This window comes from Delphinus delphis, chromosome 16 (assembly GCF_949987515.2).
Source record: "Delphinus delphis chromosome 16, mDelDel1.2, whole genome shotgun sequence".
NCBI lineage: Eukaryota > Metazoa > Chordata > Mammalia > Artiodactyla > Delphinidae > Delphinus > Delphinus delphis.
The window spans coordinates 80,307,842-80,321,486 of record NC_082698.1 but is presented as its reverse complement, the minus strand read 5'-3'; the positions used below and the strand labels follow the sequence as shown (position 1 = coordinate 80,321,486).

Genomic DNA, 13,645 nt, shown 5'->3' with positions numbered 1-13,645 from the left:
ACAGTGACTTACGCCGGTGGCAGGCCATAAACAGAAAGAAAAACAGAAACAGAAGTCTCAGCCCAGGAGAGTAAATAGATCTTATCTCTTGGACCAGCTCTGATCAGTTCGTACTGGCTGCCTGTACTACTGTCTGGGCACCGCGGAGCCCTGCTGACCTCAGTGAGAAGAAATGCTGTGATCAATTAGCAACGTCTGCTATGAGGAGGGAGTCGGACTTGGGGAGGTGAGGGAATGACAGCATCTGTCCCACAGCTAGGTAAAAACCCAAAAAACTTCTTGAGTACCAGATTCTTCAACAGCTTCCAAAACCCTCTAAGAATTTTGCAAGAAAAAGTCATTTAACAATCCCAGAAGCGTACATTACTTTTGATAATGAGCCTTCAACACTTGTCAACGGAACTCCCTGGTGGTCCAGTGGTTAGGACTTGGTGCTTTCACTGAGGGGGGTGCCCCGGGTTCGATCCCTGGTGGGGGAACTAAGATCCTGCAAGCCGCGCAGCGTGGCAAAACAAACAAACAAACAAACAAAAAAACACTTGCTATAAGAAATGGGTTTTTCAGAGCATACACCTTCTCCTTTAGGAATTAATCTAAGAAGTCCCATGAGTTGTTCTTTTGTGGAAAGCATCTGAGCATGGAAGAATATTCTGTCTTCTATAGATTCAACCATGATTCTATTACCAATGAATTATTTTTTACTATCAAATGAGGTTTACCTGCTCAAAAGCATGAAGCATGACACAAAGGTTCATCATAAATCAAAGATTTAGAGTAAACAGTTATGATTTAGTGGTGAGACAGCTGACGGAGAATCCGGAAGCAACGTTTTTGGTCTGACCACTCATGGAGTGACTTGGGACGTCAATGGGGAACTTTCTAACACCTTGTTTCCATCACAGCGGAGGCCATCAGCTCGTCTACGGCATTCAACAACCTTAGAGCTGATGACCTCTTTTTGCTATAGTTCCTTTCAGGCAACCAGTATTCTTGTGATGCACATCATACCCAATGGACCAAAAACAGACACTTTTAGCCTCGCATGAAAGATTGTCCGTAACTTTGATATATCCTGCTGACACATCCAGTCATCCCTATCCTTCACCATCAGTAGGTTAATATCCTTACCATCTCCTCCATCTGCCATGATCATTCATTCCTAACTCTGACGAAACTGTTTCACATGCCTGACTACATAGTCTATGGCAAAGTTCTCAGCCCAACTGCAAAACGTTTGAAGGCTGCACGAAACAACCACCTCCTCTGATGGGTTTTCTCTTTTCTGATCATCCACAGCATGTCATCAGCTTTGATGAATGTTAAACTCCTGAGAAAGAACTGACTGTTTCTACTCTCATATCACTATAGTACCTGGCAAAGTCATTTCTTTTTTAAAATTAATTTATTCATTTATTTTTGGCTGCGTTGGGTCTTCATTGCTGCGTACGGGCTTTCTCTAGTTGCGGCGAGCAGGGGCTACTCTTCATTGCGGTGCGCGGGCTTCTCATTGCGGTGGCTTCTCTTGTTGTGGAGCACGGGCTCTAGGTGCGCAGGCTTCTGCAGTTGCGGCACGCGGGCTCAGTAGTTGTGGCGCACGGGCTTAGTTGCTCCGCGGCATGTGGGATCTTCCCGGAGCAGGGCTCGAACCTATGTCCCCTGCATTGGCAGGCGGATTCTTAACCACTGTGCCACCAGGGAAGTCCCTGGAAAAGTCCTTTCTAAACAAAGAAATATATGTTGCAGTGAATATGAACTGTTCAGCTCCTGCTTCAGTTACAGAGAGCTTGCATGTTCCCATTTCCATTCACCAAAGAAAAGAATATTTCCATCAGATACCATTTGCTGCTCAAGGTTGCAAAGAAGGATGAAGTATTGGGCCCTGGTCAAAATGGCATGAAGAATACAGGGAACACTTACTATATATATAACAGATAATGAATAAGGACTTACTATATAGCACAGGGAATTCTTCTAAGTACTCTGTAATGACCTATATGGGAAAAGCATCTTAAAAAGAGTGGATATATGTATATGTATAACTGATTCACTTTGCTATACAGCAGAAACTAACACAACATTGTAAATCAACTATACTCCAATAAAATTTTTTTAAAAAAAAAGAACACAGGGAACTAGCTTTCCTCCTCCCATTAAATGTCCAATAAATATTCAAAAAGAAAGAAGCATCAATCTATACTGGGAACTAGAGAAAGTACTTGTGCGTAAGCCATAGGCTTTGAGGAATTTATGCTGGATCTTATCTTACAGATGAGACTAGTCTGAAAGAAGATGTTGACATCTGATACATGACTGAAATTCCCACTCTCTATTTCAGAGAGAGAGAGAAGTGCATTGAGGAAGTAAGCAGGACAGGATCTCACTAAATCCCTGCTGACATCAACTAAATCAGAGGTGGAAGGGCTGGAGTTAAGGCAGGCCAGGGGGTTGGCAGACAACATCATGCCTGGACTCAGACATCTGTGGATGGCAGCGTTTGGACCCCTCGGCCGTATTGGAGGCAACAGGTTTTATCTGGTCAGTTCAAGGGTCGGGATGTTGGAGCAAAGAGGACGAAGTAAAGACAAGCACTGTCCCAGGGATCTCATTCGTATCCCTGGGATGAAGATTCCTGACAGAACCACCTAAAAGCCCATGAGTAACATATTTTTCCAGGGGAAAGATATATCTGAACTGATGGTATGTTACTGAAACACTCTTTGTTTCACTTTCTTCTCTTTCTGTATTTTAAACCTGAGGTACCTCTAGAAAGATTTGGTCAGGGAGCCTTAAATTTTTCTGACAGAAGTCAGCTCAGTTTCTGCTTGACTCCCAGACAGGGGTCACAATTCAAATGTCTACCTGCACAGACAGCTGATATAAACACATGTAATCATGGGTCAGGTAGAAGAGATGATAGGGTATGATGAGACCTGTGTGTTTGGGGCAGCTGTGACTCAATATTCAGTTTCAGTAGGTTGTTATGAAATGGAAGGTTCCTGGTACATCATAATTTCCCAACAAATATTTGTTGTTGTTTTTCTTCTTGTTCTTGTTGAAATAAGAAACTCTAGATACCATACGAGAATACGAAGGAACAATATAAAGAGAAGTAGACCATGAAAACAGGAATGAGAGACGTGAACGGCAAACATACACAACAAAAAAAGATTATAAAAAAATTTAAAACAGACCATGTAAACAAAATCAATAATATCATTAATCAAAAAATAAGAGGGAGAGGGCTTCCCTGGTGGCGCAGTGGTTGAGAGTCCGCCTGCCGATGCAGGGGACACGGGTTCGTGCCCCGGTCCGGGAAGATCCCACATGCCGCGGAGCGGCTGGGCCCGTGAGCCATGGCCACTGAGCCCGTGTGTCCGGAACCTGTGCTCCACAACGGGAGAGGCCACAGCAGTGAGAGGCCCGCGTACTGCAAAAAAAAAAAAGAACATAGTATCCGAAAGACATGGAACCCTATTAAAACAGTCTAACATATGCATATAATTGAATGCCCAAGTAGAAAAGAAAAACAGGACAAGGCAGAACACATATTTGAAGAGATAATGGCTGAGGATTTGGAAATATCAATTGAAAAAAGTTCACAGACAGCTCAGAGAACCTTAAGTAAAACAAAAATAAACACCATACACATCACTTTCAGATTGCTGAAAACAAAAGATGAAGAGAAAATCTGGAAGGTAGCCAAAGAAAAAAGTACATTACTGACAGAGGAACAAATATTAGAATAACAGCAGATCTTGATCAGAAATTATACAATCCAGGAAAATGTGCCAACATATCTACAGTATTGAAAGGGAAAAAACAAAGCTGTCAACCCAGAATTCTACACCAGTGAACATACCTTCAAAACTGAAGGCAACAATGAGGAATTTTTCAGGCAAAAGCTGCAAGAATTCACTACCAGTAGACCTGCACGACAAGTTTTGTTAAAGAAAGTTCTTCAGACAGGAGTATGATACCAAATGGAAAGATGGGTCTACACAAAGCAATGTACATTAATGGCGAGGTAAATAAAACAGATACTTTTCTCCTTATATTTTTAATGCCTTTATAAGATAATTGATTGTTTAATGAGAGTATAAAATAATGTATGTTACTTCTTAAAAAAATCAGGACAAAAAGAACTAATTATAACGAAAGTGAACAAGAAGAAGGAAATAATAAAGAGCAGAAATCAATGGAAATAAAAACAATAAACTCAAATCTTATTATATAAAAAGTTCAAAAAGATTAATAAGCCCCTAGCCAAACTGATCACGAAAAAAAAGAGAGGGTACAAATTACCAATGTTAGCAATCAAAGAGGAGACATCACTACAAACACTGTGGACCTTGAAAGTATAATATATATGCCAATAATTAGAAAATGTAGAGAAAATAGACAAATTCCATGAAGGAAATAACTATTTCAATATTAGATAATCTGAATAACTTGATACTTATTGAATTCATAGTTTAAAACCTTCCCCTGAAGAAAATTCCAGGCCCAGATGGCTTCACTTATGAATTCTATCGAACACTTATAAAATATATAATACCGATTCTATACAAACTCTTTTAGAATTTAGAAGGAAATACCTTCCATCACATTTTATGAGCCCATTACCTTATAACAAAATAAGACAAAGCATTACTAGAAAAGGAAACCAGAGAACTAGAAACCTCATGATCATAGACACAGTATTCCTCAACAAAATATTAGTAAACAAAATTGAGCAATCTATAAAAAAGATAATACATCATGACCAGCTGGGGTTCATCTTTCAAGTGCAACATTGATTCAACACTTAAAAGTGAACCAATGTAATTCACCCTGTCAACAGACTAAAAAAAGATCGGTATGATCTTCTCAGTAGATGCAGAAAAGTTTTGTCTTTTCTAGAATGTCATATAGCTGGAATCTTACAATATGTAGCCTTTTTATATTAGCTTCTTTAACTTAGAAATATGCATTTGAGTCTCCGCCAAGTCTTTTCATGGCGTGATACCTTATTTGGGGATGTGTGTCTGAGGGAGGCATGTTGAATAGTATTCCATTGTCTGAATGCCCCACAGTTTATTTATCTGTTCACCTGCTACAGGACATCTTGATTGTTCTCAAGTTTTTGGCAATTATTAAATAAAGCGGCTATACACATTTGTGTGCAGGTTTTTGTGTGAACCTAAGTTTTCAAAGAGGGTCAAGGAGCACAACTGCTGGATTGTATGGTAAGAGTATGTTTACTTTGTAAGAAATTGTCAAACTGTTTTCCAAAATGGCTGTATCATTTTGCATCCCCACCAGCAATGTGAGAGTTCCTGCTGCTCCACATGCCTGTCAGCATTTGTTGTTGTCAGGGTTCTGAACTTTGGCCATTCTAATAGGTGTGCATTAGTATCTTATTGTCATTTTAATTTGCAGTTCCCTAATGGCATATGAAGTTGAGCATATTTTCATATGCCTATTTGCCATCTGCACATCTTCACTGGTGAGGTGCCTATTCAGGTTTTTGTCCACTTTTAATTAAGTTCTTCTTATTGTTGAGTTTTTAAAGTTTTTTGTATATTTTTTGGATAACAGTACTTTATCAGATATGTCTTTTGCAAATATTTTCTCCCCAGGCAGGTCTAGTCACAAGAAAATTCCTCAATTTTTATTTGTCCAAGAAAGTCTACATTTATCTTTCACTTTTGAAAGATAATTTTGCAAGGTACAGAATTCTAGATGTGTGTGTGTATGTGTGTGTGTGTGTGTGTGTGTGTGTGTGCGCGCGTGTTACTTTCAACAATTTATTTTATTCCACTCTTCTCTTGCTTGCATTGTTTCTGTCTTACTCAGTTCAGGTTGCCATAAAAAAGTACAATAAATAGACCGGGCGGCTTAAACAACAGACATTTATTTTGCACAGTTCTGAAGGCTGCAAGTCAGAGATTATGTTGCCAGCATGGCCAGGTGCTAGTGAAGGTTCCCTGGCTTGCAGACGGCTGCATTTCCTCTGTGTCTTCACATGGCAGAGAGACTTCTGGTGTCTCTTCTCTTCTTATAAGGGCACTAATCCCATCATGAGGACCCCACCCTCATGACCTCATCTAAACCTATTTCCCAAAGGCCCCATCTCCAAATATCATCACATTGGAGGTTAGGGTTTTCAACAGGAATTTGGGGGAGACACAGTTCAGTCTATAGCAGCTCCTGAGGAGAAGTCAGATGCAATTCTTACCTTCCTCCTCTATAGGCAAGGTGTTCTTATCCTCTGGTATCTTTCAAGATTTTTTTCTTTATCTTTGATTTTTAGCAACAGGAATATAATATGCATGGGTGTAGTTTTTTGGCATTTATCATGCTTGGTGTTCTCTGAGATTCCTGGATATGTGATTTGGTGTCTGATATTAATTTGGGGAAATTCTCAGTCATATTCTGTACCATTCTTTCTTCTCCTCTGGTATTCCCACTACACATGTTATACATTTTATAGTTGTCCCACAGTTCTTGGATATTCTGGGGGTTTTTTCAGTCGTTTTTCTCTCTGATTTTCCATTTTGGAAGTTTCTATCGACCTATCCTTAAGCTCAGAAATTCTTTTCTCAGCCATGTACAGCCTACTTATAAGCCCTTCGAGGGCACTCTTCATTTCTGTTAGAGTGTTTTTGATCGCCAGCATTTCTTCTCGATTCTTTCTTGGAATTTCGACCTCTCTACTTGCATTGAACATCTGCTCTTGCCTGCTGAACACTTTATCCATTAGAGCCCTTAGCATGCTAATCATAGCTGTTTTGAATTCCCAGTCTGATAATTCCAACATCCTGCCATATCTAGGTCTGGTTCTGATGCTTGTTATTTCTCTTCAAACTGTGTTTTTTGCTTTTTAGTATGCCTTGTAATTTTTTCCTTGGTAGCCAGACATGACGTAACAGGTAAAAGGAACTATGGTAAACAGACCTTTAGTCATGCGGTATTAACGTGTGAGGGGAGAGGTATTCTACAGTCCTGGGATTAGTTCTCTGTCTTTTGGTGACCCTGTGTCTCTGGACTGTGAACTTCACAAGTGTTCTGAGTCCCACCCTCACCTTAGGTGGAACAGAATGGCTTGAAAGGACTAGGCTGGAGTTGGGTATTTCCCTTCCCTCACATGGAAGGCTGTAGCCAAACTGGACTTTGGTATTTCCCCTCCTCCAGGTAAGTTAGGCTCTGAAAAAAATCCCAATAGTTTAGGCTCCAGTAAAATCTTGAGGCAGGCTTAGTTAAGAAGAACAGAATGCTCTGGTATATTGCAAAATGGTTACTCTCCCCTCTACCTGCAGAAGGCAGGAAGGGGTTTTCCTCCAATATTCACTGTTGACAACCTGGTTGAGCCAGTGGGGGTGAAACTCACAAAAGTGTGGGGCTCCCTGATGACTGGATTCACCTGGAGTTATTAACCCTCAGACTTGTCTACACTGAGCGTCCAGCAATTTGTCAATCACTGTTCAGGTTTTCCTACCCCTGGTACTGGTTCCCATAGAGGTTTCTGCTCCTGGGTTCCTGTCCCTCTGTATTCACCTGTCTGTCTCTCCAGTTTTGGAAGCAGGAATTTGCCCTGCTGCCTCTCTTCTCTGATGGATCTAAGAAGAGCTTTCTGTTTTTTTCAGTTTGTTCAGCTTTTCACTTATTCTTAGGATGGTGTAATAACTCCCCAACTCCTTACCTGCTGGACCATAAACCAGTAGCCAGTAACCGATCTTTTACAGTGTTTCCAAGGTCATTCAGTGGGGAAAGGTTAGACTTTTCAACAGCTGTGCTAGTGAATCTCAATCTTTACCTCAGCTCATACACACGAGTCAACTCAAAACGGATCACATATCTAAATGTAAGAGCTACAGCTGCAAAACTTTTAGGAAAAAAATATTTGTAACCTTGCGTTAGGTAAGTATTTTTAGATAGAACATAAAAAGTACAAACCATAAAATAAATAACTTATAAATTTAACTTCACTATAATTTAAAACTTCTGTTCTTTGAAAAATAATGTTAATGAAATGGAAATACAAGCCACGAACTGGAAAAAAATATATGAGCAATATATATTTGATCGAGAACTTATATCCAGAATACGTAAAAAACTCCTATCTTAATAATAAGAGCATACGATGCAATTTTAAAATGAGTAAAAGCTTTTAACAGATTTTTCACCAATGATCTCTCACAAATGGCAAGCAAGCACATGAAAACAGACTCGACAATAATCGTTATTAGAGAAACACGAATTAAAACCACAGCTAGGTACTAGCGCACGCTGGAATGGTTACTACTTTTAAAAACTGACAACATTAAGTGCTAGAAAGAATTTGGAAATCTCAAAGATTATAAGGGGAATGGAAACCAGTACTGACACTTTGGACAACAGTTTGGCAGTTATTATAAAGTTATATGCATATATATAATTCATAATTTTCAGTAACTGGAAATAAGCACAGAAATGCTACTCAGCAATAAAAAAAAAAAAAAACTACTGACACATTGTTGGATCTCAGAAGCATTGCACTAATTGAAAGAGTACTTCAAAAGCTACATATTGCATAATTCCATTTATGTGAAGTTCTAGAAAAAACGAACTACAATGACAGAGAGCAGATCAGTGGCTGCAGGAACCTGTGCCTGGGGAGGGGAATGAAGAAAAATTTGGTGGTGGTAGAATTGTTCTACATCATGACTGTGATGGTGACACATTCATCAAAACTCATCTAATTGTACATTTAAAACTAGTGCCTTTTATTGTATAAAGTTGATTTTTTAAAGTTATAAGCATAAAAATCATATAAGTGGTGGTCAAAGGTTGACATAGGGAGAAGAGACAGACCACAAAGGGATACAATAGGACCTTTGAGTTGGTAATATTCTATAACTTGATGGTGGCATTGGTTCCATGACTCTATACATGTATCAAAACTTACCAAATTATATACATTAAAAACTTGAATTTTGCAGCATACAAATTATATCTCAATGAACCAGACTTTCAAACAATTAATAAAAAATAAATATATAAACAAAAAGAGACTGGAACACAACAGAGCAAATTATAAAGGGTCCTGTAAGGGAAAAGTTTGTGCCCCCGAATTTCATAGGCAGTCATGTGTCCTTGAACAAAGGGCAGTGGAAAGAGGTTTTCAGAAAACACCTAAGGAGTTTCCTGAATGAAATCCCTGGGGTCTTGTGACAGAATAAAGGAATGTAGTTCAAAAGAAAGAACCCCGAAACACTGCTTAATTATATAATTGTTGTTCTACATGACAGTATAAATGTGGTAACAAACAGAGCCACAAGCATGTACATTACCATTGTGTACTAGAAAAAAGATCCTTCCCCTCTCTCTTTTTTTAATGTAAGAAAAGAACAGCCACATGAAAAGGATGGAAGGAGTGAGGGAGGGAATTATGCCATTGATTACCCCAGAGAAATTCAAATGTGATACATCAGAAGATAATGTTATGGAATTCCTCTCTTCCACAAAGGGGAATAAACAATGATCTTTCTGCCACGGACATTGATGAGTTTAATATGATTTTAAGCTAATCTTTTAAAAAGTTAATCAATAAATGTCATATAATATATATTTAAAACCCTTTGGAACATATATTATTTACTATTTTACATTTAATTTTTATTCTATCAAAGAGGTACTTGTGGTGTAACACATTCAAGGCAGGGTGTCCATAAAGTCAAGAAATATGTATACTATAAATTAATTACTTGTTTACTGATTGAAGATGCCCCTTAACACGTTATATGTGCTATTGATTTCAGACTTCATAGCCCTTCTGCAGTTCTACATGCCTAGATGAACAGCAGTGGTCCCCTGCCCACACCATCCATCTCCTTGCTCCAACTCCTGCTTCCCAAAGGCAGGGACTTTCACCTGTTTCATCGTCTATTTACTTCCATATTTCCAGATAACATGCTTGTTTTGTTATTTCTTGATTTTTTTTCAACTTCAGATATTATTTGCTGACTTTCTAATGTGGAAGACAAGATTAAGACCTCCCCAAGACTTCTGATGATGGATGACTTTGTTTTTTGCTTCTTGTGTTCTTTGTTTTCCTATTATGCACATGTTAACTTTTAAGAAATAAATGGTAATTTAAAAACCTTAAAAAAAGAAATAAAAGACCTCCCCAAGAGGAAGGACAGGAATAAAGACACAGATGTAGAGAATGGACTTGAGGACATGGGGAGGGGGAAGGGTAAGCTGGGACCAAGTGAGAGAGAGGCATGGACATATATACACTACCAAATGTAAAACAGATAGCTAGTGGGAAGCAGCCGCATAGCACAGGAGATCAGCTGGTGCTTTGTGACCACGTAGAGGGGTGGGATAGGGAGGGTGGGAGGGAGACGCAAGAGGGAAGGGATATGGGGATATACGTATACATATGGCTGATTCACTTTGTTATACAGCAAAAACTAACACAACATTGTAAAGCAATTATACTCCTATAAAGATGTTAAAAAAAAAAAAAGACCTCCCCAAGAGGGGCACATGCGCGCGCGCACACACACACACACACACACACACACACACACACACACACTCATCTCCCCCATTCTGCCATTACAGTTATAACTCTTATTCAGATCGCCATAGATACAAAATATTCACAGCTGAGCTACGCACGTACCATTTGCTTTTCTGATACCTCTTGCTGTTTTCCTAAAGTTAAAGTTTATCTTGTTTTTTCATCATCGTATGTTTCCCTTGCTGCCAGCCTGGGTTTTAACTTTCTCCATCTGGATAAATCTATGGTCCATCTGTTTCCTGGATTCTAAAATTTTTTTACTGTCATAGCCATTCCCGTTCTCTGTCCATAAAGCTTGATGCAACTGTATCCCTTTACCATGTTAAGCAGAAGCCCCGCCCAGTGTCAGTAACTGACCAAGCCAGGCAGACACCTGGAGGGGGCAGGGGGTCAGACCAGGTGGGCTTTGTGCTCCGTGGCAAATTGGGTATCTTAACGCATCTTCTAAACCACTGAGGCTTCATCCGCCAGGCCCTGTTATTGCTAATGTGCTCAGATCCCATTTCTCTTGAAATTGGAAGAGACATTTGTTTACTTAAAATACAGTTAATTCAGTGGATGTGAGAAGAAGGCCCTGGGCCTCACACCTACCTTCACGGCGCTGAAGCAGAACACGTGCAGCACAGCTGCAGCGGAAGCACTCCGGGCCACGCTGTAAACGGCCGACAGCATCCCCGAAACAGCTGGAACACAAACGTCAAGAGTTCCCTTCTAGACTGGCAAGTCTCACGGTCAGTAAATGTTGTAAGACATGAAGTTTGTACATAAATCAACTATACTCCAGTAAAAATTTTAAAAAAAGAAGAAGAAATGAAGTTTGTAGCTTTCAAATGCAAAATGCCTGTGAAAGGGGCAAAAAATCAATCTATGGGGCAGTCAAAAAGCCCTGAGTGACTCTTAGTACAAGAAAGACACTGACCGTTACCTAACAACTCAGGAGGACCACAGATAGAAAGAACTTTTGATAACATTCTTGGAAGGCTGTGTGAACCAGTCAGTGTGGAGGTGGGGAGACCTTGTTGCTTACAGTTGGAAGCTGCTGGCCCCGGAAAGCTCAGGGATGGCAATTTCAACAGAAGAAAGGAGAGAGATGGAGATGGGGATGGAGATGGGGATGGAGATAGAGATGGGGATGGAGACGGAGATGGGGATGGAGACGGAGATGGGGATGGAGATGGAGACAGAGATAAGGACAGAGGGAGATGGATGATAGATAGATAGATAAAAAGAACAAGAAAGCACTCCTGTGTGTGTGAGTATGTATCTGTGTGTCTGTGTGGGTACAAGGAGGTGGCAGCAGTAATTAATTGGCCTCTACGGTCTTGCGCTCTATGTACAGATTTCATGGAATCCTTACAGCAACACTATGAGATCAGCACGTTAGTCTCCATTTAGAGAAGAGTAACCTTTAAAGGTAAGCAATCTGATTAAAGTCTCCAAGTAAGCATTAGATGAAGCTTTACCCACCTTGGTTGGAATCTAAAGCACACACCAAATGGAAGGACACAGGTCGCCTGTCTGTACAGGCCCGCACGCCACACACACTCACAATGTCACACGCACACGCTCCCAGACTAACTCAGACGTGTACATGCTCAAATACACACACGGCGCACACACTCACCTCCACTCACCCACATTCACACACAGTCACACATACGGCTTTTCCAAAGAACACTTAGAAGAGCCTTACACCTAGTGCAAAGCTCATGGAATTCTACGCTTCCCTGTTTTCCGCTTGTGTCAAGCTGGGTGGACCACTTTCAGTTTGGATGAAGGAATCCAGAAGGGCCCACCATCAACCTGACGGACCAGAGCTGAGGTCCTACAAAGGCTCAGAACAACCTAACTGTCCAGACCTCATTCCATGCCTGAGGCTACCTAGCCCTTATCTGAACTTCAGACTTTTTTACAGGACGAACAGAATGAACAAGACTTACCAGAACCTCCAAAAAACAGCATGTCAATTTGCTCCAAAAGATAGATGCAGAAAGTGTTGATCTGCGGGAAGAGCCCAAGGAGGGAGATTGCAGGGAAGCAATATAGAAATACTGGAAGTGAACAGACAAAATTGATGGTAAGCGTGCGGGAAAGGTGGCCGAGGTTCCCGCTGCAGTCCCACCTCCCTCCCCCTTTCAGCCCAGCCCACCCTGCCCAGGTCCTGGAGGCAATATGGCCTCCTCTCCCCTACCCGCTGGAGGAGGCTGGAGGTTGAGCCGCACAGGCCCGTGGAAATAATAAAGGCGCTGCTTTTGAGGAAGAGGCGGGCCTGGGACTGGGCAGACACATGGGGATGGTGGGCAGAGAGCAGATCCGCCTTCAGCTTGCAACGACAGACTTGGACTTAGGGGAAATGAGATGGGAAAAGAGGACCAGGAAAATCACATGATCATGCGAGACCCAAGCACAGTTGTCAGAGGGGCTCTTCCTGCAAGGCTCCTTGCTTTGTGCTTCTATCACCTCCAGGGCTTGAGTTGCTGTGTGTGTTCTGCTCTAAATACCCGGTGGAGACTCAGGTTTCAGTCAGAACCTCAGACCCACAGAGCAGCAAGGGAGAGTGGGGATGAACTAAGAAATCCCACAGCCATGACGGTGCGACACTGAAGGGCCTGCTTGTCAGGTGGCGCACGTCACCTGGGAGGTGAAAGGGACCCTGCCTGACGAGAGGAGAACTGGCAGCTTCCCAAACCGTAACAATGCAATTGGATGAAACATCCATACGTTATAATTCAGTGTTTCACAGAGATCATTTGTTCAGGGAAATAACGCATCGTTGAGCTGCATTTTACAGCAATTTCCCCATCCTTCTCTTTCCCGATCCTATTTGAGTTGGGTTTCAGAGAAACACAGAAACTCCCATTAGTGGTACCACGGTACATCTGTCTACCTTCCTGTCTCAGTTTATTGGGTGGAAAGTCAATGAAGTTTGATACTGGTAAACCCTAATAAAACTAAGGAAATTTGATTTGAAATCTAAGACGCCTAAACATGGAACTATGTCCAAACCCCATGTATAAATGCAGTGAAAAGGGCAGGTAGGGAGGATGGGGACCGCGTTTCAGCTATTTCTGAAAAACTGGAAACGCAAACTTTCCA

The 13,645-nt window shown here is 41.0% G+C and overlaps 1 protein-coding gene across 2 annotated transcripts in view; it reads right to left on the bottom strand.

Moving 5' to 3' along the window:
• The window catches only part of PCNX2 (pecanex 2), a 274,216-nt gene that overhangs the window by 179,348 nt on the left and 81,223 nt on the right, over window positions 1-13,645 (bottom strand). For both annotated transcript variants that reach the window (XM_060035057.1, XM_060035058.1), the window contains 2 exons: window positions 12,490-12,600; window positions 11,141-11,232 (listed from right to left, as the gene is read on the bottom strand). In XM_060035057.1, coding sequence (XP_059891040.1) covers window positions 11,141-11,232; window positions 12,490-12,600 — 203 coding nt within the window. The remainder of the gene's footprint in view (window positions 1-11,140; window positions 11,233-12,489; window positions 12,601-13,645) is intronic.